At 41.9% G+C, this 25,100-nt stretch overlaps 1 protein-coding gene across 3 annotated transcripts; it reads left to right on the forward strand.

Annotated features, from left to right (window-relative positions):
• Nucleotides 1-7,862: 7,862 nt before the first annotated feature.
• Nucleotides 7,863-24,980, forward strand: mrtfbb (myocardin related transcription factor Bb). 3 transcript variants are annotated; one of them, XM_049561638.1, is made up of 14 exons: nt 7,863-8,095; nt 12,583-12,648; nt 15,508-15,563; nt 15,660-15,735; nt 15,991-16,152; nt 18,148-18,329; nt 18,709-18,849; nt 19,760-20,010; nt 20,352-20,487; nt 20,593-21,489; nt 22,304-22,414; nt 22,602-22,727; nt 22,820-22,880; nt 22,974-24,980. In XM_049561638.1, the coding sequence occupies exons 1-14, from the start codon at nt 7,996-7,998 to the stop codon at nt 23,438-23,440; spliced, it is 2,832 nt and encodes a 943-aa protein (XP_049417595.1). In that variant the 5' UTR covers nt 7,863-7,995; the 3' UTR covers nt 23,441-24,980. The 3 variants fall into 3 exon arrangements, with proteins under 3 accessions (XP_049417595.1, XP_049417596.1, XP_049417597.1); XM_049561639.1 differs by having other exon boundaries at nt 7,863-8,080; XM_049561640.1 differs by lacking the exon at nt 7,863-8,095 and adding an exon at nt 11,961-12,422.
• Nucleotides 24,981-25,100: the final 120 nt, after the last annotated feature.

Raw genomic sequence — 25,100 nt, forward strand, 5'->3', positions numbered from 1 at the left:
TTCAGTGATAAACTCATCTCATTTCCCATCCTCACAATAAAAGTCCCCTGTTATTTTGTTATGCAGAGGCTTTTAGTGTGAAGCCGCAAAATCAGGAAATGTTGAGTTTTTATCAGCAGTAACTTAACATGACTCATGCGGCTGATGGCGAACATGAAACAGTAAAATAAAGCAGGAAAGAAACTAAACTCCAGGCCACAGAGATTCAGTTAGAAGCTGCAAAACAACTGAGAGATGAACACACAGATGGCTTTTTTCAGTGAGAAAAAAAAACCTGTTGCGAAGACGTCACCGCTACCCGCTTGGAGGCCGGCAGCTGGGTTTTGAATCTACTCTTGAGAATGTCCATCTCATGTAGGGCTCAGTGTGGCACGGTTCGGCATGTCACAGCTTGTCTTAGCTGCTAATGAAATTGCAAATCAGCGTGGCATGGCTTGACTCAACATGGCCAAAAGTAACAATGGAAAAGGCCCAATACTGTGATTCAAGGCTCTACTAGCTACATAAATGTGTACTTGAATTAGCCGCAGCCATTAGCTTTTGGCTATGGTTAGCAGAAGGCTAAACTATTAGCAACAATACCCTTCACCGGTATAGACACGTTATTCCGTTTATTGTCAGACTCTCTTTTTGATAAGCCCATTCGTAGAACAGCCAATAGAAACGCTCTCTCTGAACTGTGTGTTTAGTGTTATCTCAGAACACTCGAGCTGCAATATGCTGAAAGGTTATTACGGGATTTTTGCCCATTTATGTCAAAATAAAACTGTATACCCCAACAACACATCATCGCAGCTGATGAAGGTCATCAATTCAGAAGAATGTCAAAGAGTTGTATCGTGTTGACTCAACCTTTCCAAAGTCAATAACATTAGGTTTGTGATTGTTTTACTCCACTTAGTTCCTGTAGTCTGCCCGGGGAACAGTAACCCGACCTCCCTGATCAATATGTGATCACACAGACAGCATATAATCTTCTTAAGAACCCATTTGTTGTATTTGTTAGCGTTGGGGCCGGCATACACATTAAGCAACACCACAAGAAATCTCCTCATCTTGCAGGAATGAGTGAAGTACGTATGCTCTAAAAATACATCAGCTGTTACTTTATAGATACGGAGATATAGATACAAAGTGCAACTTAAATCTAAAAGAATCACATCACTGGAGCACACTCTTACTTCTTTACATTTCTTTAATGTGGAAAAAACAACAACCACTTGGATCAAAATACCCTAAGGCCAGAAATGCTGGTGTTTTTTTCCATATAAAATGTAAAGTAGAATGAATAATATAATATAATATAATATAATAAGTAATATGCCTGAGGTTTTATATTCAGCCCACTTTAACAATCTGACACAGGTTCATTTGTACAGACTTTATAGAATCTTGGATATTCGCTGTGGCTGTAGTGTGACAATTGGCGTGGTTTCTGTCATTGATGCTGCGTCTAAGATGAAATAATGATGTAAAGCAGTGAATAAAATTGCTGCTGCAGTTATTATTTACCTTCAGAGAAATTAATGGACATGCAGGGAGCAATCATGCGGTAATCAATATTCCTTTCAGGCCCTGGTATAATAGGCTTGATGATGAAGGGCGTTGGATTTAACATGGACAGCACATGCTGAGAGTCAAGACTCATGTTACAAATTGCCTTACAATAGCAGCGACTCTGCGTTGTACGCCAACGTATCAGCCTCTTTTCCTTATTTTTAGTTATTGCTCCCTAATACCAGACCATGTGTTTCGCCATACTTCCTTAATACTGCCAAACTTCAGCTTACCGTCTCATCATTTGAAGGAGTCGTCATCATAACCATGTAACACAGCTGGTTACTTGTTGAGAAATTGTTGCACTGTCGTAATAGGAGAGATGAAAATGCCGTTGTCCACCCTTGGGGAATGTGCAGCTTCTAATTACAGAGATTCATATCTGGGGGGGGCTCAGAGTCAAACTCAGCAATGTTTGGCCCTGTGTCATAGAAATTACTCATCCCACTGTCACTGCGTCTAAGTTTTTCACATGAACACAAAACAAGCTAGTGACTTATATTATACTCTAAGTGCATACAGTGGATAATAGTTTGTAATGGACATGTAGATTTGGAAGATTCTGCCAAAACTAAAAACAGTTAAATTGTAATTTGAGGATTTCATGACTTTGTTTTTCCATACGCAACTTTATATGGGTGAGTCACATAAATAGAGACATCAATATATGATGCAGTATCAATAAATAATATTGATTTCTGCTCCTCAGTGATCAGGAGTTGTGTTTCACTAACATGCAAGAGGATCCTGCTCCTCCTGCACAACTACATAAGGTGCCCCAGCCACAGCCACTGCCGCCTCAACCAGTGCAAGATCAGTGAGCGGACCGAATGAGTGACCAAACCAACAGAATTTGGTAACGCATACTTTAAATTGACCATTTAAGAGCAAGGCCACTCTGGGAAAACAAACTCTTTTCAATGATTTGTTTATGGAATGACGTTGGGAGTTAGATCAGAATTGTTTTTGGGTGCAGACGCATAATCGCAGCTCAAGTACTTACTGAAATCAAAGTTTTTCCCTGGGAACATGGGTTTGTTATGTGTTTACAGCGAAGCTATTTTGCTTTATCGCGTCATTGAAACATTTCACCTTTGATTGAATGTTACAAGTATTTATAAGTACTTTTTTCTGTACTTCATACCTCCACAAGGCAGAAAAATTTGAAGAAAACTTTGCATTTCCTGGTTCTCACTGAGCTTCTTTGAGGCGTTTCTAAGTGGCACATAGACATGTAGTTGTCTGTGTTGCTCTTTGTGGCATGTGCATTTCTTGGAGGCTTTTAAATTAGTTTATTAACTGCTAAGAGCGACTTGACGTGACACAGTTTACTTCTTAGTAATTATACGGTTTGGAATTTATGGTGTTGCTTTGTACACACGGGATACCAAATAAAATACCTGCGGATGACGGCTGGTACAAATATGTAGGTACACAGGAAAAGACAACACTTGCACAACAGGGAGGGTCATGTCTGTGTGTATGAGGGATGAATAAATACATTGGACTGTTGGTGACACATAAATGAGGGGAAACATCAGTGACATTCTGTGGAATTAGTTGACTAATTATGGTGGCGTCATTTCTCGTGATAAAACTGTATAGTATGCTTTTTAGCTGTCTTCAGGGAGCCGATGAGGCAGAACAAGCACGACTAACACGTTTTCCAGTTGGAAAATTAGTTGTGTTGTTTTGCAATTAGCTATTTGGGAGACTTTTTGTTCTTCAGTGGTGATGAAACACAATTTAAAGCTTACTGCCTACTTGAAAACAACATCATTGTACCCCAGCATTATTGATAATAATTATTATTATCATCAATTAGTCTAATCTTTCTGTTCTCTGCCTCACTTAAAAACTACACCGTAATTTGTGCACTATAATATCAGCTTTACCCTTTTCTTTCTTGTCTTCTTGCTTCTTACCCTTTTTGGTTCGGTATAAAGGAACTCGGGCATGTTTGTCTTGTTATATTGGTTTGTTTAGGCTGGTGTCAGTGTGTTGTGTATAATTGGTTGGTTGGGTTTATGACGAAATAAAACCAAACCAAAGTCCTGCTGCACAATCAGACTGTAGTAGGGAGTAAACAACCAAGACCGCCTTAAAAGGAGGGTCTCTGCTGTGCGGTTCATTTGGTGTGTGAAAGCAAAATGGGCCAACCACAGAATTTTACAATAGTAAATAAGCAAATTTAGCGTGATTTAAAAATACGGTTTAATCCTGCTCAAAAAGATAGTGGGAAAATTAACAAATTCTGGTGCTCTTAAAGAAAAAAGAAACCTTTGCTCATTCAATCATTGACTATTTAATCCATCTGGTTATAGTTGCCCTGCTCCGTGTATTGACAGTTGCTTATTAAAAAGTTAGTGGAAAAGTAGCAGTCGCAATTTAAGTCTCCTGGCTTTGATATGAGTCCATGTAGAGCTGATGACGCTGTCCAGCAAATGAGTCTGTCTCATCGTCTGTAGGACCTGTACTGAAGGATTGACTCGCTTCTGGAGCCAGCCTCAAGTGGCCATTCAATGAACTGCAGTTTTTGGCACTTCCGCATTGGCTTCACTCGTCATCCCCGGAGGCTGCCGCTTGGTCTTCTCTGTGTGAATTTGTTATTTACAGCTCTTGGTTTGTTTGTACTAAATCAGTATGAACATGAACCGGACCAGAACTTCAAAGCAGTGATGTATGATCTCTTTCTTTGGTCCAAACAGAATAAACAGAGCTACAGGTGTGAAAGCACCCTTAATCTTTTCATACATGTTGGGACATTTCAGACAGCGATGTGATTTGTTGTGAAGTAAAAGAATTTAATCTTTCTTTAACGCAGAGCTGCATCATGAATCAAACGCTGCTTAGTGACTGCACCTGTAAACTCGTATGTTTTCGCTCTGTTCTAAAAGAGCAATCATGATGGCGGACGAGAATGAAAAACAGCTGGCCAGTGGGAAACAGGTGGATGTATGGCTATTAATAACAGTCAGTGCGCTGACATTGTCGTAGTGGTAAAAATATATTAATGTAATTGATCTGAAAACATAGGGGTTTTTTTTTTCAAATCTGTTTTTGTGTTAAATGTAAAACATCTTGAATTAATACACCTTGTGGTAGAAGACGGGGAATTAGACTTTTAAATTATCACTGAAGATGAGAAGCAGTATTGCTCTGGGCTGTGATGAGAATGTTAAGGCCCCTAGCTGTCTCTGATGCAGGAGAGGGGTTTTGATTGTGGGAAAAACAGGTGTATGAGGCATTCATAAAATCTGTTGTTATGTTTCTGTGGCCAACACTCTTGCGAAATGGAAATTTACAAAAGAATTCTGCGTATTTACGGACAGAGTGACATGCAGAAAGATGTTTTTCCACATACCAAAGCGCTCGAGCTACTCTCCCGTATTTTTTATGGTCTTGTACACCATTATTCAGTCCCAGCGGTGACCTGTCATAAGATATTGTGCCTGACTGTACCAGTCCCATTTACTTTATCAACTCTATGTGTCCCCTGTCCCATGCTGTTGATTATTAATCCAGAACACAGCGGTCTGGTCCTCCCCAGCATGCATTGTCCTGCTTAGTCAATATCACAGGAGCAGCCGGAGGACTGAGAGCATCCTGCGTCTCTGTAGCTTCACCCTGACATCAGATCCTCTGTGGGATTGGACGCCTGCTCTTTAGCTTTAAGTGTTTTCTTACCTTCCTTCCTGACATACGGGAACTCATCACAATTAGTGTAATTCCCTTTTTATCTCCTTTCCTGTTCGTGTGTTGTAGTCATGGATTGCGTCTGAACATGGCTGTAAGCCACGAATAAGCACATTTTTATGTGAGTCCCTGCATTTCCTCCCCTTTGTCCCCTCTGTGAATTTTTGTACTCCTCTTTTGTTTATTTTAATGTTTTCTCATGACATTTTTTGAATGACTGGTCACATGCAATTTGAAGTTGCTGGGAATAAAGGAGTATTTCACAGCTGTAAGAATGGCCTTTTCACAAAACTGGGCTGTTTGTGCAGTAGAAAGACACAGATATTGTTGAAATTGGTGCTATATGACCAGAGAAAACGCCTTTGCTCTAATGCACTATGCCACCCCAAGCCTATTACGATTCCACTACTGGCTGACTTAATGTGAGCTTGGCTGTTTTAACAAAGTAAGTAATGCTGCAACTGGAGCAGCTATGTGATACACCCACCAGCTACATGGCTGCCCACCATACCTACACTCAGTTCCCTTTGCTCCTCAGTCAGGAAGTGGAGGCCCTGAAGAAAAAGCTACATTAGCATTTAGCTATAGCCATGAAATATTAGGATCAAAGAGAAGCAGTTAAGGTTAGGGTAAGGGTAAGGGTTACATCTTGTTACTTATAAGGTGAATCATGGTTCTAACCATTGTGTTGGTGGGTCTGTGTGGGGGCGTCCTGTAGGCTCAAACGGAATATGGCGGCAGCTCAGGCCCCCAGGATGTGCGCAAGGCTTTGAAGCCAAGCAGCGGAATTACAATTTCCGAGCTCATCCTGTGATAGAGTTGGGCCCAAAAAGACTTCCCATAGACTTTTTGAAAGAGACATCTGTAAATCAGTGGATACATTTTTTAGGGGCACAACCTCCATGAAATGAGCCAGTCCACTATCAGAATTCGATCCATTTGGTTTGCTAACATTTTGAAAGTCTAGAAGAGCCGCAAGAGTAAATCATTTTATCCCATTCAAATTAGCAGAGTGTTAAACCGGAAGTAACCTGCTTGGTCCGTTGCAGTCTGTAATGTCCTTGCTCTATACGCCCAGTGATGCAAAAGCAGTGCGGGTAATTTTATACGCAGCAGTTGAGCATTTTTGGCTTTATGCGCCAATGAGCAACTTTCATACGAATGGCCAGAGTCCTGCCTCCAATGCTGTATCCAGGTCTCTTTATACATCAATGCTGCAGCTCCACAAGCCTTACAATATCCTCCTGAGACCCTACATGAGGACATCACATTTTTGGTTTCCTGCACCTTATACTTTTTTTAAATTCTGCTTTACTTAGAACTGTTGTCCTCATTTGTGGACATTTTTTGTGCCATCTAGTGGTAGTAAGACCACAATACACTAATCCATGTACAAACAAGATGGCAGCCATCTCTGCCAAGTCAGCCGATCCCGACACAAAAGTGGACAAGGTACAAAACCTGATCACATTCTACGGTTGAAACATGTTTATTTAAGATAAAAAAAAGTTTGTAGTTTGGTATGGCAACAAATTGGACCAATTTTAGCAACAGTACTAAGCTAAGATGCTGGTGATTACGAAGTACTTGTTTGAGGACATTGGGACTTTAATATCGTTGATAATGTTTAGTTTTTATACTTATCAGATCCTACTAATCTCAAATAGCTAGGAGAAATCAAAAATACATACCCAAAGTTTGGCTCAAGGATACACAGTATGGAGTCTGGCTGGTAGGTAACAAACGATCTCGAATTACAGGCAAACACTAAGTTAAAATATATTCCTGAAAACATTTTAAGAGAGAAATGAGCAATATATTAACATAATCTTTGATTGTAGTTGATCAGCACTGCATAGTTTTACAGTTTGATCTGAATTTTCAGCGGGGGGTAGCTCTATACTCTTTGTGTCCGTGGCGACCACGAGTAAACAGGAATGAGGAAGTACAATCTGCAGTCCGAGCAACAGCCTGAGAACCATCAGAACTTCACTGAATGACACAAAATGTGAGATGGAGGAAAGTATAGCACAGTTTATTTACACATACTGCTCACATTGTTATGACATAAAGCTGGTTGAAAACTGGCAAAGTATCCCTTTAACACATTAGCTAAGATGACACTGACATTTGCTGCTATAAATCAATGGTGTTGCAATGGAAAACAACACTGACATCAATGATCACTACAAATGTCACATTAAACTCTTAAGTAACTGTTAAAAAATGTTCAGAGATAAGCCTCCATGTCCCCGAGGACCCAATGTGTTTGCATGTGTCATTGTTATTTAGTGCTACGAAGATTCCTGGAGAAAAAGAAAAAAACAAACTCATGCTGTTTCTCATGGAGATGTGCCCACTCAAAAGTTCCCAACAGCTTGTTTTGATCAACCATGTGTTGGTTACCAGTGCGCAACTTGGTCCCCAGCTGATAATTCAAAAAAATAATATGAAAAGTTCCCCGGGGTTTTGCGCTGTAGTACGATGATGAGCCCTCTGTGAGTAGAGAGAAATTACCCAGAGAGGGTTAACATGTGCTGCACTGTGTTCCCTCCTCCTGACATTGACTGAGCACTCACACACACTCTGACACACACACACACACACACACTTTCTCCACTGAGGCCAGCACAGAGCCAGAGAGGAGGGACTGTTTGCAGCTCTGAGAGCCAGCTGTCGTTCGCTCAGAGCTGCGTCTATTCTCTCCCTGACTCCCTCGTTCTCCACTGGCCTCATCACTCCATGGGACTCCAGACCTGGCCGCCAAGCAAACCACCTCTGTCCTCTATGGCCTGCCTTGATGTGGAGACCCCTTCCATCTGCAGGGGTAAATTCAAATCAGGTGCTTCTTCTTTTCCTTTTCTAACCTGCCTGCATTTCATTATGTTGTTTGTTTATCCACGTAAAGTTTTTTTTCTTCGTTTTAATGTTTGCTGATGCTGGCAGAACTGGCAGGAGGTCTGTAGTGACGTAGACGCAACCTCAACAGGAAATGACAGGGAAACAGTAGAGCTCATCACGGTGACTCAAGCCAAGCATCAATCTTACAGGAGAGACTATTGTGCTCTGGTGGATCATAAATCAAAGTTGCCTCAGAAAAGAGCCAGAGTCTAAAAGCCAGTTTATACTGTTTGTATTGGCACTCTGTTGAAACACTACCATGGTGTAGAATGGGAGTAGAAACACAATGACTTTCATTCAGATGTATTAACCAGATATGCTGCTGATCAAGATTGTGATCATTTTTCAATTTTCCTTGTTGATTCACCAGCAGTGAGTTTGTTTGATTGGAGCAGGCCTTCAGTAAAGTCGACTCTTTTTTGTTTAAAACACAACAGCGCTGTGGTTTTGTGGGTTTTTCATCGCTGATTAATCTGTTGATTAGTTTCTCAACTGATAGATTTGTTGTTTGGTCTATAAAATGTTGAAAAGTGTCGATCAGTGTTTCCCAAAGTCTAAGAGGACGTCCATAAATGTGTTGTTTTGTTAACAGCCCACAGATATTCAGTTTGCTGTCATAGAGGAGTAAAGAATTCAGGAAATAACATTTAAGTAACATTTAAGATGCTGGATGAAAGAATTTTGACCTTTTTTTATATCTTAAAAGCATTACTCAAGCCAATTAATTGATTATCACATTAGCTGGCGATTGATTTAATAGCTGACAACTAATCAGTTAATCTGCAGCTCTATAGTAAAACCAGTGTTACCAGTGTTTTCAGTTGTCTTCCAGATTATAGTTAGCTATGAAGTCACATTTGAAAAATATTTGCCAACCACATATGTTAATGTGCTGTCTAGGGTGCATTTTGAGACAGAGTAAGATAAAGCTCAAGCTCAGCAAAAGTGTATAATTATCTCTACCAAGGAGGTTATGTTTTCGCCAGCGTTGGTCTGTTTGTTTATTTGTCTGCAAAATAACTCAAAAAGTTATGAACGAATTTTGATGAAATTTTCAGGAAAGGTGGATAATGGGACAAGGAACAGATGCTAAAATGTTTGGTGGTGATCGGTTAAAGCAAAGTGGATAAAATAATAAAAAAAGTCTATCGTCTGACAGCCTCAGCAGCAATTCCAATTTCTAAAGACGGTGAAAATAGCGCCATCTGGTGGCTGGAAAGCACATCTTGTTCTTCTTGCTAAATATTGTTGTAATTCTAAAGTTGAAATTAATGTTCTGTGTTGGAAAAGAAAAAGTGAGAAATACAAAAAAACATATTATATTCTGTGTTGGTACAAAATAAAAACGAAATAAATACACCACAGTGTCTCCATGGTGAAGGCATATATAACCTAATAATGATAGTGATGCAAATAACCTAATTGTGATGCAGGCTGCAAAATCTGATGCAGAGGGGGAGGGAATATCACCTACTTGGTGGAGTGCTTTTCTAGTATTGGATATGTGGCTATAGCATGCAAGAAGTAATCAAACATAAGTTCCTTTCTGTCCCAGCCATCATGCAAGATTTGCAGGTTCAACATTTTATTTAAATTCCATGTCAATAAATTATTATTCATGACCTGCCTATATATAAAACTCGTCTTAACCAAACCCAGACCAGTTTGCCAACACAGAGACACAGGACACGCCCACTCATGGACAAGGAAACCAGTGTATTTTCTTGTCTCTTTGAGTCAGGCTTCATTTTAGGCTCTTTTACTTTGGAATAAAAACACACCACTAGGATGTGGTTACAAATTATCTTTAAGTTATTAACTAGCATCATTCATTTTCAAGTTAGATCCAGTGTTGAGCTGCATTTTGCCTTCTACACAGTCTCCATCATTATGTAACAATCACCTAATTTATACTGTGTAGGCCTTGCTGATACGTTTCTGCTTTGCTGAACTGATTTAGGATAAAATGAGTAATGGTAAAGTTTAATTTTAGAACATGTCAGCCGATATGTTTACAGACCCTTTCGGTAATCACAAGCTGATTATACAATACTTCATTTTTTCCAGGTTTCTAACGATACAGGACAAAGTCTGTCAGTTCAGTGGAATTCATACGGACTTTTTGCTGCACATGAGTGCAGGTTGTGAACTGGGCCTGGGCTATATATTGATATTATATTGATATAGTGATATGAGACGAGATATCGCCTTCGATTTTGGATATCATAGTAGTGTAAGTGTTGTCTTTTCCTGGTTTTAAAGGCTGCATTACAGTGAAGTGACGTAAGCTCTGAATTAACTGGACTGTTCTAGCTGTTAGTAGCGATATCCATATAATTAATGATTATTTATTAAACATCTCATTGTGTTAATATTTTGTGAAAGCCCCAATAGTCCAAAAAAAAATCAACAAAAGTCACAAATACATCATGATATTTGATTTTCTCCATCATCTGAACCAGGTACTGCACACACACAAGTCTTTTTTGATAAACCAGTGTGATCTGTATTTTCATGGTTTAGTCTGTCCCTGGTTATATGCCTGGATCTTTGCTAAAATGGGATTCTGTTTAGAGTCTTTGGTATTTATAACAGTAAAGTCAACATAACCCAGTGGCAGTCTGTTTTTAAACTAAAGTCAGCTTTGTCTGGGCAAAGACTATCTTTTTTTTTTGTTGTACCGTTTCTTTAAAAAAAACAGAAAAGTCAAATAAAATAAAAGTTCTGTTGGGAGACCTCCAGGGATGATTTGCTGAGAACAACATGGGTCTGAGATTAGAGATTACATCAGTAGACAGGGATTTCAGCCGAGCCCTCTCTCTCTCTCTTTCTCTCTCTCTCTGTGTTCCTCCACAACCTCTGTTTACGCTCTGCTGGTGAGCAGGAGAGCGGAGCCAGTTTGCATCATGGAGAGGTTAGCCAGGGTTCAGGTTGAACACAAGATGACACAAAGTGAAGAGGACCCCGGGCATGAGGTGTACCCCCATACTGATGCTCAAATTAAACTCTTCATTCTGTCGTGGCGCTGGAAGGCAGCTTTTGATGTTATTGATATGCTGCAAAATGCACTCATAAATTTCTTTGCCTGTGGCTTTTATTTTTTCCTCCAAGTCACAGTGGATATGAATATTGAGAGGAACCAATGGCATTTTTTTTTTTAACAATCTCCTGGTATGATCTGTCTCAGGCTGACCAAAACCCCCCGGCCTGGGTTTGTAATAGGAAACACAGCAGGCGGGGCAGGCACACTGTGTTCTCTGCCCCAGAGTTGATGGGCTGCTGTGAGAGTAGACTCGGCCTCCCACCCTTTGCCTCAGCACTTGTCACTCTGTGTTCCCTTGCCCACCAGTGGAAGTCCATGAACGTCCCCTCAGCTCTGCGTACGACTGGAGACCCCACCCCCTTAACTACCCCTAAATTTCATGGTTCCCAGGCCTTGTTCTCACAGCTGCCCAGTTTATTTTTGCTAGAGTGAGTCACAGAGACTTGTTCAGACGCAGCGCCTTTCCCAGGAGAGTTGAGCAGGTCTGTGAGTGTGTATTTGTGTGTGTGTGTGTGTGTGAGTGGGAGTAGCAGTTTCCCCCGAGCCACAGAGTAGCCCTAGCAAAGCCGGCTTCGCTTCACTACAACGGCGACAATCAGCGTCTCGTGTACCTCACGCACCGCCGCCTCATTCCTCACCATCACCCATTACCTTCATCTTCAATCTTCTTTTTTTCTCTTCTCCATGGAGTGGTGTTATTCCACTGAAATAACATGTCCACGCTCACTTGTTTGTAAATGTTTAAACTGGGATCTTACTACAGTTTATACTGATGGGAAAATAACACTGAGGAGCATCCAAGCACTGTATGTGGGGCCCGCGTGCAAGACTCAACAATTTCTGCTGGAAGATAGTCGTGTCTTTGATGTGTCACAGTAACATAACTGATCATTGCTTATCCACCCAAAGAAAGATTACATATTAAAAACAGTTTATTAAATACGCATGACTCACTTGGCTTTTGCTGGTGTCATGTGACTGCAGCCCTAATATTAATCTCTTATCTTTTTTTTTTGTTCTGTACTGTAGTTATGTTGTTAAACTCTTCTGTGTATTTGCATCCCACACAGAGATATTGACTCTCATTGGGGAGGCTCTTAGCCAATCATGTTCAAGTATAACTGTTATAAAACTTGTGGTACTCCTAACAACCCTAGTTAAAACCATACAGGAAGTGAATAGGATGTCTGTGGTGGCGAACAGGGTTTTCTGTTGGGCCTTTGGGGTAGAGTATCAATTGGGGAAATAATAAGTACTTTGTTTTATTTGAAGTCTGGCAGGTTTCACAGTTAAAGCCAGAGATGGTTGTTGGTTGACTCAGCGGACTTGGCTCTCTAATGGTAAAAGTTCAACCCTGACCTCTGTGTCTCTGCCCTCTCTCACAGTCCTCCAGCTCTGTCTGCAGCAGAGGAGAAGTCGGGAGCAGCTTGTGGAGCAAGGCATCATGCCGCGTGAGTATTCGCATCGCACGAAAACATAACTTGCACCTTTTGCTTTGAAATAAATGGATGTTAATTCAGTACGTCAAGAAGAAAGTGACCAATGTTACCTCAATGTTATCTCACATATTCTACTTTTTTATCACTTACATTATCTTGTTGCTATTATAAGCATATACATATACACACATATACAAGCATTTTTCTAACATCTAACTCAAGCACAGCATCTTCATGGCTTGTGGAGGGCATATTTGCAGTGCCAAAGGCGAGACCAGTGTAAACAACATTATTTTTCAATTTGTGACAATGCACTTTTAGTGGATTTGTATAAGGTGATCACATTGCATCTGTGTAATTAATTTTGGAGCGTATACTGATACGTCTAAGTTTTTTTTTGTCACACCAATTGCTTTACTAATGGAAGTTTTATTTTAAGGAGTTGTGTAAATGACTTCATGTCATCGCGTGTGTCTGCACTTGAATTAATTGCTTTATTCTAGACAGTGTGAAGTTCATTGCACTGCTCAGACTGTTGCTAATACATGCGTAATTGTGCTCATGTACACATAGTCTCTGATGGAAATGACTCATTTAAAGGAATACTTCACCGGTTTTAGAGCAGCTTTGTAGCATAACAGTGTGGGAAGCCACGACAGACACGGAGAGAAGCTGAAAGAGAGCCATTCTCTTAAACTTCAACTGTAAAACTAGGCAGTGCTGATCAAAAATAAAACAAGATTATGTAACTGTATTGCCTATTTCCTGCCTAAAATGTATTAAGAAACATATTTTAGTGCACTGTTTGGCTGTAATGTGAGATTTTGTGAACAGGAAGTGGGCACCATACTGTTTCCAAACAAAAACAGGTAAATCCAAGCAGTGCTGATCAAATATGAACCAAGATTCTGTCACTGTGTTGCCTATGTCTCCTCTCAAATGTTTTCAGAAACATATGTTAGCTCACCATTTAACTGTAAACTGAGTTAGTTTGTTGCACCTGGCTGCCATATTGTTTCCTGTGGAAAAACAGACTAGCTGGCATTACCTCACCCACCAGTAGGAGCATTTTCTGGTCATGTGCGGCACAGTACATTCGGGTAGTTGTAGGTTCTCTACCTCTTGGGCAATAGTGAATGCCACAGCCCTTTTGCTCTGTTTCCTCTAGTCATGTAGCACCAATGTGAAAAATATGTGCATCCTTCTCCTGCATAGACTGTCTAGTATTATGTAGTCTCGCTCACCAGACCTTTCTCAAGAAAAGAAAGGTCTGGCTGCGCCGACTCTCACTTTAAGATTGGAGAACAAAAAACCCGGCTGCTTGTATTTCTTTCAACCAATCACAATCGTTCTTGGCGGTGCCACAGCAACGGTGCGCTTGCAAAAATATTGCAAAAATAGGGGGAAACAGGTTTTGGTGTAACATGGCTACATAAATATCGCCTACAGGACGCGAACCATGGCAGAAAAATGGCTACATCCCCGCAAGATCAAACACCGCAAAAGTTAGTAAAGGACGTGTTGAAAACTGCTACACAACCTGAGGTGGTAGGGCGGGACTTCAGCGGGTGGCTCACTCATTCCGCCCAATGAGAGGCTGATCTATGCAGCGAACTTCCGCCCACTCAGACTAAGTATTATGGAGAGACTGTCTTTCTGGCAGTGAAGTATTTCTTCAACACAGATAAGCCATGAGTTAGGGGTGGGAGCGGAGGCCCCGTGATACAATATTATCATAATACTTAAGTCCCAATCCAATATTATTGCTTTTTTAAACTTTTTTGCAATATGCTGAACATTGCAACAGCATATACTGTGATATATTGGTTTATTACCCTTTTTTACCTGCAAATTATGTCCCCAGAGAAAAGCTTTGTCAACATATGTCTTATCTAATAAGATAATATTTTCAGTTTGATCATCTCATCTCTCATCTTAGTCATTTTTATTGCAGCCAAATGTATATAGTGGACTAAAAAAACAATTGATTTTATTATTCTAGTAGGCTACCAAAAGTTTAATTTGTATTTGCAGTGTTAATAATTTATGCAATAAAATAATGATTCTTAGCTCGCCATACTACTCTGTCTCGATCCTTGCTCCCAACCCAAACCATCAGGCAGCACACCAGTGCCATAACAGAAAGAAGTAGCTCCTACTTTACACCATCCATCCTTTGATGTGACCAAAATAGAGCAGACCCAGTCCCTGTGCTACACCTAATAAAAGATGAGCGCAGTAGGTGACAGAATTATGCGGATAACATTGGTGGAGAGGTAGAAAGAGAAAAAGGCTCTTTCTCTTTGTCCTGTTCTCTGCTGAGAAGCCTCCTGGAGTTGGGCTTTCAGCTCCTCTCTGGCTCCACACAGCCACATGAGTCAGCGACTGAGCCTTCAGTGGAGGTCAGTGGCTTGATCAAGCGTGGCCTGCGCACAAACCTCCCCAGCCACTCTCCACCAAAGCACTCTGCTGCTCCCACAGTTAAAGACTTATCGTAGGTATGCAGTGAGGTTTAGGTGACGAGCAGGAATGTTTTGCTTTGCCCCTCTGACACACTCCTTAGACTGCCCCACCAACCGGCCAGTGTGTTCTCAAACCAAACAGTGCTCGTCATAACAGAGGTGACTAGTCAGTGAGCCAAACCCCGGTTAAAGCAGGATGAGTTTATTCTGCGAGATCAAGGAGGAACTCTCTGCATGGTGCAATCTCTGTGCTTGAGTCAGTAAAGCTGGGGCTTCCTGTTTGACTCAAGGACAGAGATTAGTGCACTCATGCAGGAGAACAAAGACAAAGACATAAAAATAAATGCTGGAATGAAGCTCATGGATGAACAGAAAAATTTATGGATTTTGTTGATTCACCTTTTCACAGCCCTGAAAACGCCTGCTGCCTTTCATGAGCAGATCCGCAGCCTGGAGAGAGCCAGGGTAAGACTGATGCCATCACACTGCAGCTCATGATCTGAGTCATCTAAATCTAGATTATGCCCCCAGAAGATGTTTAATGTAATTGTTTTTTAACAGACTGGGAGCTTCTTAAAGCACAAACTCTGCAGCAGGCCTGAGCGCTCTGAGCTCGTCCGTATGCACATCCTACAAGGTAATCTCCCTCCTGTGTGTTCTTTCTGGGTAATGGCTTCTAGATAAGAGAGATGAATGAGGCGCTTATTCATCCAGTCGCACTTATTGCCTGTTTAAATTTGTTTTACAAAGTTGGAAGCAGATGAATATCTTGGAGGTTGACATAAGTTTGTGAGGTCTAGCTGAGCCTGCACTGAGTCACCCTGAAAAAGCAGTGAGGAGGCCGACTGCTGCCGGTCGTATCACAGCTAATCACCTTCTGTGTATTTATCAGAGACGCAGGCCGAACCCTCCCTGCAGGCCACACAGATGAAGCTGAAGAGGGCCAGACTGGCTGATGATCTCAATGAGAAGATCTCCCAGCGGCCTGGACCCATGGAGCTGGTGGAGAAGAACATCCTGCCTGTGGACTCTGTTGTAAAAGAAGACAATGATGGTAAATACTTAATGAAGCTGTTATACTCTCACTATCAGAAGACAAACTTTTGAGCCATTCAGAAGTTTTGTTTTAACCTACTTTGGTATCATGTTCGCCACTAGCAGTTGACCACTTAGTGTGACAGCTAGGGAGTTTACTCAAGCTAGCATTGCAGCACATCAGTCATGTTTTATCCATTATTGATGTCATAACACCTGTGTTTGACTGTTCACAATGAAATATGTCGACAACTGTTTGATGGATCACCATTAAATTGTTTACACACGTTCATGGAGCCTGGTGGATGAGGCCTACTGACATTGGTAATACCCTGACTTTTCCTCAGCCCAGACACCAAGATAAAATGTTGGCATTGCACAGAACTACAGATATACATTTTTACATTTCATATTTATCATAACAACATTTCTAAAGTGACATAGTTCTGATTACATGTTTATGAACTGAGTCTTTCATCAAGAGGAGAAGGGAATGGTGGATGGTTTGTCCAGTAGGCAGCAGTCATCAGCAGACCACTGTTGGTGGCCATCAGACAAACAACAAAAGCGGGTATTTTTAACGACAAATCCGAACATTTCCAGCCATGTTTGTAGCAACAAAAGAGGTATTTTATGCCCAAACATGGTCTTTTCCTAACTCTAATCATGCGATTTTGTGCAAATACCTAACCACACATTAACCACAGCATTGTCACAACATAAAACTGAAATTTTAAATGTAAAGAAATGTTAAGTTTCAACTTATCAAAACATATAAATTTAACAGTTGAAATTTTTGTTTTTTAGTGAACTATCTCGTGAAATTTGGTACAGATATTCATGTCACTCTCAGGATTAATTGTAATCACTTTGGTGGTCCTCTGACTTTTTGTCTAGCACCATCATCAAGTCAAAATATCACGTTATCCAATACTTTATGAGCAAATACCTGCAAAACCATTTACATCCCATTAGCCTCAGCTTTTCTTTGTGTTAAATGCTAATTAGCAAATGTTAGCGTTCTTACACACTAAACTAAGATTGTAAAACTTGTTATATACCTGCTTAGCATCAGCATGCTAACTGTAGTTCAGTTAAGACTTAAGTCAAAGAAAACTTTATTTCCATTTGCAGTATTATATTCGGTGGTATGGCTCTGTTCTGGGGCCTCTCTGCCTTTCCTCCTTTCCTATGCAAAAAGCTTCTTCCATGTGCCTACATGGACAGAGCATACCTCCCTGCCCTTCCATGTGCAAACGAGGAAAGCCTGAGGTAGAGACAGAGCAAACCTCCCTGCCCTTCTATGTGCATACGAGGAAAGCCTGAGGTAGAGAGAGCAAACCTCCCTGCCCTTCCATTTTCAAACAAGCAAAGCCTGAGGTAGAGACAGAGCAAACCTCCCTGCCCTTCCATGCGCCTACATGGAAAGCCTAAGGCAGGAAGAGCAGAAGCAAAAATCCCTCGGAAACAGAACAGAGCCAGCAACAATGACAAACAGAAATGACACTGATAAGTCAGACACAGTGTGAAAAAGGGGAGCTGGGGTGGAGGCGCGTTGCAAAGCGGCTTGCAGGCCAGAGCAGTTTAAATAGGGTGCCCTGAATGAGATTTGCCAGTCGGTTGCATAGACAGGAATCATGTGATCTATCAACTGACTCCCTTCCATCAATCAGCTGCTCCATCAGTTGATTGGCTGTTTGAGATCAGCTGATGTAGCTGGGATGTGAGCGGAGCTTGACATGGTGTTCTGCCTGAACTAAAGCTACGCTCAATTTAGCAAGTACAACCTCACAGAGCTATTAACATGACTGTAGTCTCTTTGTATTGTTACATGTCTACTGTGTTGCCATATGTACATTCATGTGACAGCTTCTTGACTCTGTAGTCACTGAAAACCTTGAGTTTTTCTTCTGTAATCAAAAATGGTATGTATGTTGTATGTGCACAGACAGCATTCAGCTCATGTCTAAATTGTCAGAAATTCTAAAAATTCAGTTTGATCCTGGTCCCACAGGTGAAGAGTCAAAACGCTCTAAGCCTCCAGATATTTACAACTTCGATGAAGACAGCAGTGATGTCATATCACCACAACAGCCTGCCAGCCAACAATCTCCCAGCTCTACCTCCGCCTCTCCAAGGGAGTCTGGAGCGACTGAGACCACTTCTACTTCTTCTAACTTAAACTCCCCCATACAGGTATACCAATACCTTAAACTGGTAAAACTTAACATGAACGTAACATGAACTGTTAATATCAGCAGAAAAAAACAGCCTTCTTGACAAGTTAAGCTTATGCAGTTCTTTAAATAGAATGAAGTAACTTATCATAATTTCGGGATGGTTGCACACTGGTAGGTCAGTTGATTTACTGTATGTACACACAGCGTATAACCATGTACTGTATAATGTATTTATCATGTGTAGAAACATTTTGTGTTTATTAACCTGGTTTTGGTTCTATGATTCCAGCTGAGGTGCTTTTCTTTTCTTTCCTTGCGTGGGATGATGATTAACAGGCGTAGTGGCCTCACTGTTCTCCTTACAGATCATCTCTCTTTGTCTCTGCTTTTTTTAGCACTCCCCAACACCTAACACACAGTCCACATCAGACGTGGTCAGCCTCATCTGTGAGCAACAAAGCAAGCAACAAGCATCTACACCTCAGCCAGTCACCACTGTTGTCCCCAGTGTCACACTGGGGCCACTTCTGGTGAAGGTGAGCTTGTTGTGTTTCTTTCAGTCTTACCGAAGTCATTTTAAAGTCTTTTAAAAGTTATTGAGAAGAGTTTAGTTAATTTTATCAGCTCTCTAATGTTTATAACCAGCTGACATGAAATTGACCTCTGGTACTGAGCCCTCTGTCTCTCTGATTTATTGACTGTGTTTGTGTTTTGTTTCTTTTGGAAATGTGTCGAGAGACGCAGTGTCAGAAGACACCGAGTCTGTGTTTTGTCACTCTGAGAACCATATCAGTTTTAGGGTGAACTGAATGTCAGCATTCAGCCAAGCTAAATGCAGTTCAAAGAACGACAGGGTTTAAAGTCACTTCACAAATCCTTGTGCCGAAATCTGCGCCAGCTACAGTTTGTCTTCAGTTAGGGTCAAGTGACAGGCTGGCCTTCCTCGTTCGGGCTGTGTAAAAGCCAAAAATCAAAGGACGGGAGTGAAGCAATAACTTATGCATTTATCATAATCCAGTTATCCTCTGAGCATAAGATGAACCCTCCCTCCCTCGGAGTACAATAGGAGAATGCGTTTAACAAATCAGAGGGTGTGTGCGTGCTCAACCCAGCTTGAGTTTCTGGTTACATAGCTATAACCTGCTGCTCTTATGCCAAACCGTTTTCATGTGTATCCTGTAACTGCAGGTGGTAAAACAATAAAGGTCACATTTCCACTACCCGTTTCCTCATCCTGCAGTTCTCATCGGGTGTCAGAACAATGTTCTACCTTAATGCCTCAAGCTATAAAAGTCCAGCATCACTTCCAAGTCGTGCAGTGTTGGTACTGGCAACGCTAACTGTATTCCCCGATAAACTGGACTGAGATCAGTCACAGGGATCAAATATCTACCAGATGGTCCTCTTAGCTTTTAACTTGCCCCTTTTCTGTGTTGTGTTCTGCAGCAAAGCCTGCCCAAGCCAGCCGGCGATAAAAGCCGCAGCAAAAAGAGCAAAGAGCCCAAACCACGGGTGAAAAAGTTAAAGTACCATCAGTACATCCCCCCGGACCAAAAGCAGGAGCTCAATGAAGTGCTGATGGACTCGGCTTACGCTCGCCTCCTGCAGCAGCAGCAGCAGTTCCTGCAGCTTCAGATCCTAAATCAGCAGCAGCAGCAGCAGTACAGCTACCAGGCCGTCCTGCCCGCCACACTCAAGTATGGCTCTATTTATTAACACATCACAGCCAGAGATAGGATTGGGTTCACCCATAAAGTTAACCTTCCTGTGTTGAGTTCATTACTTAATCTGACAAGACACCGCCAAAGTATAAATGTTTCCTTTCACAAACTGAATCAAAAGTTAACACCCAGTTTTACACAGAGTAATAACTGTTTGACCACAGCTGCTGTTCATCTCAAATACTTTACATTTCCTGCCCATGGCTTCCTACACAGAAGCTGTTGATTGTGAAAAATGGATCATAGTTCAGATTCCCTCTCTAATCTGTACTCCCTTTTTCTTCCCATCTTTTTTTTTTTTTTTTTCATTACAACAGACCAACAACTGAGGTACAAACCAGCTGTTCCACTGTTGTTCTAAATGGAAACACTGCGTCTGCTCCTGTGCAGGCCCGGCACACTCAGACGAACCGCAAACCGGATCATTTACCAGCTAATCTGGATGAGATGAAGGTGACACGTCGCCGTTTGCACACAGTCTGACTATATGCATGCATGCTGCGGAGGAGAACAAGCTAACTTTAAGAGGTGTTTTATAATACTCTGTTATCTTTACAGGTTGCCGAGCTGAAGATGGAACTAAAACTCAGATCTTTGCCTGTTTCTGGGACTAAGACAGATCTGATAGAGAGACTGAAGCTGTATCAGGAGAACTCTAACATCCAGACTATTGAGGCAACAGCCGCCACAGCAGCCTCACAGTCAGAAAACACAAAGTTAACACCTCCTGTGTCCCCTATCGCCTCCAAAGTGTCCAGTCTGGGCATAGAGGATAACAGTATGGCGGACAGTCCCACCAAGCATTCAGATGCTCTGTCTCCAACTCACACTGCTCCCTGTGTGAACTCACCACAGAGAGCTCCACAGGAGGAGTGTCCCACTGAAACAAGGTCCTATGCGAAGGACTCTGAGAAGGACAAGCGTCTCCACGAGAAGGAGCGTCAGATCAAGGAGCTAATGAGGAAGCTGGAGCAGGAGCAGAAGCTGGTGGAGGAGCTGAAGATGCAGCTGGAGGTGGAGAAGAGGAGCCAGCAAGGAGATTCTCCACCTCAGCTCAGCCCTCTTGCTCCCATCCAGGTCAAAGAGGAAAATCGGACCGCATCGACCTGCTCAGCGTCCTGTAGCTCTCCCAGTCTGCCAGTGTTGATCAAACAAGAGGAGGTGGCAGATCAGTGCCATTTGGCTGCTCACAATCAGTTCATCATCAGCCACCAGGCTATCAAGCAGCCCGAAAGCCTGCAGCCAGTCCAGGCTGGAGCTCAGATCCTCCTGCCTGCATCCTGTCCTGCCTCAGCAGTCACTATCCAGCTCCCTGCCAACAGCATTAAATTACACACTACTGTTAGCAGTGCAGCCCCAGGCCTCATCCAGACCTCTGGACAGGTGCCACAGAAAATAGAGGCCTCAGCAGCATTACAACAGCAATGCAGCAATCAGACGCAGCCTCCGACAAAGGTGAGAACACACGAATGCTTGCACAGGCTGCCTCGGCCCATGTCTTTATTAGTCATCGCTGTCAGCTGTGATTTTTTATTTGTAGTTTTGGATTTCTTTGAAATATGAAATAAGAAGAGTTGTATGTGAACATCTGTAGCTACGTGTGTGCACCTGAAATCATAAATTCTGTTTGCGATGTAGTAAATTCAGATTAGGCTGCACATCAAACATCTGCGTCAGTGTTTTTATTGGCACTGGCTGGTCACACATCAGTTTGGTTTTTTTTACATTGTTGACGCTCTATCATGGGTAATGCATCTCTCGTGTTGCCGCAGTAATAACAGGCCTCAGCTGGGTGGTGAAATCCTTCCCTTTTCATATCAAAAGAAGGCTTGTGGAAACTTGGGTTAGTGGAGCAGCCGCTGAGTGACGGCTGACAGTAGTGCCCCGAATGCCCTCTGTCGTCTCTCTGCGCTTACCAAGCCAGAATTAGCAACAGAAACCACAACTCAATGCTAACCGAGGAGAACACTCATGAGAACTCTGCAAACAGTCAGTAGTGGGGTAAAAGGTGGCGATGCTTCAACTGAAGAGGGTCCAATGAAAATCAAATAACATTGCTAAAATAGCATTTAGGTTGCACATAATTCCCAGTATTTATCCCTCCGGAGAGCTTGGTTACTACAACACAAATGTTAATTGCTCCTACAAAGATAATTGGCATTGTATGCACTACTTTTCTGTGCATGCAGAGAGCATTACACCACATTGATGGCATTAAATCATTCCCTAATGTATGCCTCCATGCTGACCTGTCTACATTTCTCTGCAGACTTGGAGGATGGGCAGCACAGGACAAAGCTTACTCAACACATTCCCAGTGAGTGGATGTCCTGTGGGAGCCTCCTCTAGCCAAGCCGGTCCTAAAGATCCTGCAACTAAGGTACAGGGTCCTTTAGTCTCTCCTGCTTTCGCTTTGTTTTTCGTTATCTTTCGTCTAAAGCCTTTTAAGAGGCCCTGGTTTATTTGCTTATTTGCACAGTGGGAGCTTCATTTGAATGATGATTTGTATCAGATGTATCCTGTTTTTCATATGGTGTAAAGGACTGTTGTCTTTTCCTGTTGAACAGTCTCCCTGTACCAGCCAGCCAAGTTTGATCTTGCCAAAATTCACAAACCACGTGTCAAAGTGTAAAGACCCGCCCCGCTATGAGGATGCAGTTAAACAGACACGCAGCATGCTAACAGCTGTTCAGGTGACAAATAAATGCACAGTTTGGTACAGAATATCTGTGAAATTGTTGCCACAGCCGCTCAAACATTTACTGGTGTTTTTATATCTCTGCAGGGGCCCACTGCAGCCAGCCAGCAGATGGACGACTTGTTTGATGTGTTAATTGAGAGTGGTGGTGAGAGATACTGCAACTTTTCTTTTTAAAATAAGGCGCAAAGTACTTTTGATTATTTGATTCTCACACCTAACTTTCTTCTTGTTTTTATAGAGATCTCCCCGTTCATCAGACAGGATCCTCCCAGCCTAGACAAGCCTCTCCCTGTGACAGCCAGTGTAACCACCCTTCCCATCAACACAGTGTTATCCCGCCCTCCACCCGTGGTCCAAGTGGCCCAGCTGCCCTCGACGCAGCTCAACCCCTCGGCCAGCCTGGCGGCCCTGACCTCCGATGCCCAGCTGGAAACCCTCCTGGGTGCTCACACCGAGCCGCAGAGCTCGCTAAAGCTGATGGAGGAGCTACACTCACCTGTGGATACCATGGAGGTGGACTTTAATAAAAGCACATCACCCTCTGCTTTGAACTTGCAAAGCTCCAATATGGACAATATGGATTGGCTGGACTTTACACTGTCTGTGCCAGCAGAGGGGGCCAACCCTTTGGACATGTCAACGCCAGTGGGCGTCTTCTCCTCTGACTTCCTGGACTCGCATGAACTGCACTTGAACTGGGTCTGACTGATGTCAAGGAGAATTCTTACACCCATCAGACAGTTTCAGATATTTTTTTTTTTTTTTTTTTTACGCAAAGGACAAAAGCTTTTGTTTCCTGTATGGAAAAAAGAGCTTTCAGAGGTTGGGGCAGCTCTGCTTTGCCTTCTGGTCGTAGACATCAACTCAGTAATAATCTAATTGTGCTGCATCAGTTTGGAAATTCCAGCGTTGCTCTTTCTGAGGTCTCTGATTGTAGACTGACATAAACTATGACTGGTACTGGCAGACTGAGCTGACAGTGGAAGTAGCTTTTAAAATTTCAATCTTAAATTATGCCACAGATTTGTTATCAATCTGTTCTCATGTTATTGCTTTCTCTTCGTCGTCTGATCATAATGAATGTACAGTATTACATCGTCTGACATAATAACTGAAGGAGCAGGAATCAGTCCTAATGCTGGTTCAATAACGGACGAACGCTGCATGTAGCTGGGGGCTGTCATGTCATGTAGTTCACTTCACTCTTGTCTTGGAATGATAACCTCTATCACAACACATTGTAAACACACATGTTCCTTGTGTATATGTTGATTGTGAAGCATACGCCAGATGTACCACTGCACACACTGACCAAACCAGCATGACCAACCAAGTATTTACTGCTTCTGAATGTCCAGTGTGCATCTGTACATTGTGTAAAACATACTGCACATGCTTTTTTGTACAGCCAATAGTCCTATGAGCTTAAAAGGTAGAATCCTTACGACCACTTATGAGCAATTTACCAGGCCCTGTAAAGACTGTATCTAAATGGATCATGATAAAATGTTCTTGCGACATCATTCATTGACTCTTAAAGGGTTCGAAGTGATTAATTGAGTTAAGGTCAACTCGGTTTTTGTTTAGGTAGTTTATTATTAAGTGTAGAAATGGCAGGGCATACCAGACAGTAATCTTTGTGCGCAGCATCACAATCTAACAACATACATGCAGTACAGACACATCTTACAGAAAAATAACAATATCCATCATCAGTATGAACAACTTCTCATTTTAGTTATTCAATCACCTCACATAGAAATAAGAATACATTGCAGTCCATTTGTGCTGTAGTGACATCTGCTGGCCACATCTGAATCTAATCAGCTTGAGCAAGTAAAGTCTGTTGTCTGAATGGTTTTTAATTATTTCTTTTTTATCATAGCAAATGGCAAAAGATGACTTCTGGTATGAAGAAAATAGCATTTGGTGTCAAAGTAGCCATTTTACACAACATGATGCACCAAAGCAGGATAGTTTGTGGGCAGTGGGTTGTGTGTGTTTGAGCATAAAGGTCGCTACTATTAAGAATTCACTGTCTGGCTCTGTAGGTTATCCAGTGCAGACAAACTCATCTGAATGTTGAGGGATTTTTTGTGAAAAGGACTTAAAAACTTTTTCTTTTTTTTTCCTGTCAGCACATTCGTGCCTCATGAGGCTATCCAAATGTCATCCTGTCAGGGGATTATGTGCTGGAATGAGAAATATTTTGCCTTTACTATACTAGTAAAACTAAACAATTTTGTATTGAGTGATCTTTTTTTTAAATATTATCTTAACTGGTGGTCTCTGGTCATTCCTGGAACCTACAAGCTGAATATTGTTTTTGACACTGTCCCCACTAGATTTAAGACTGTTGTGGTTG

Source organism: Epinephelus fuscoguttatus, linkage group LG19, assembly GCF_011397635.1.
Source record: "Epinephelus fuscoguttatus linkage group LG19, E.fuscoguttatus.final_Chr_v1".
Classification (NCBI taxonomy): domain Eukaryota; kingdom Metazoa; phylum Chordata; class Actinopteri; order Perciformes; family Serranidae; genus Epinephelus; species Epinephelus fuscoguttatus.

Bases quoted from the DNA above. Each gene is read 5' to 3' on its own strand.
- mrtfbb (XM_049561638.1), top strand. From the start codon at position 7,996: ATGGGACTCCAGACCTGGCCGCCAAGCAAACCACCTCTGTCCTCTATG. The intron at 15,564-15,659 runs GTAAGACTGATG...GTTTTTTAACAG, and splicing joins GCAGCCTGGAGAGAGCCAGG to ACTGGGAGCTTCTTAAAGCA. The intron at 21,490-22,303 runs GTGAGAACACAC...ATTTCTCTGCAG, and splicing joins AGACGCAGCCTCCGACAAAG to ACTTGGAGGATGGGCAGCAC.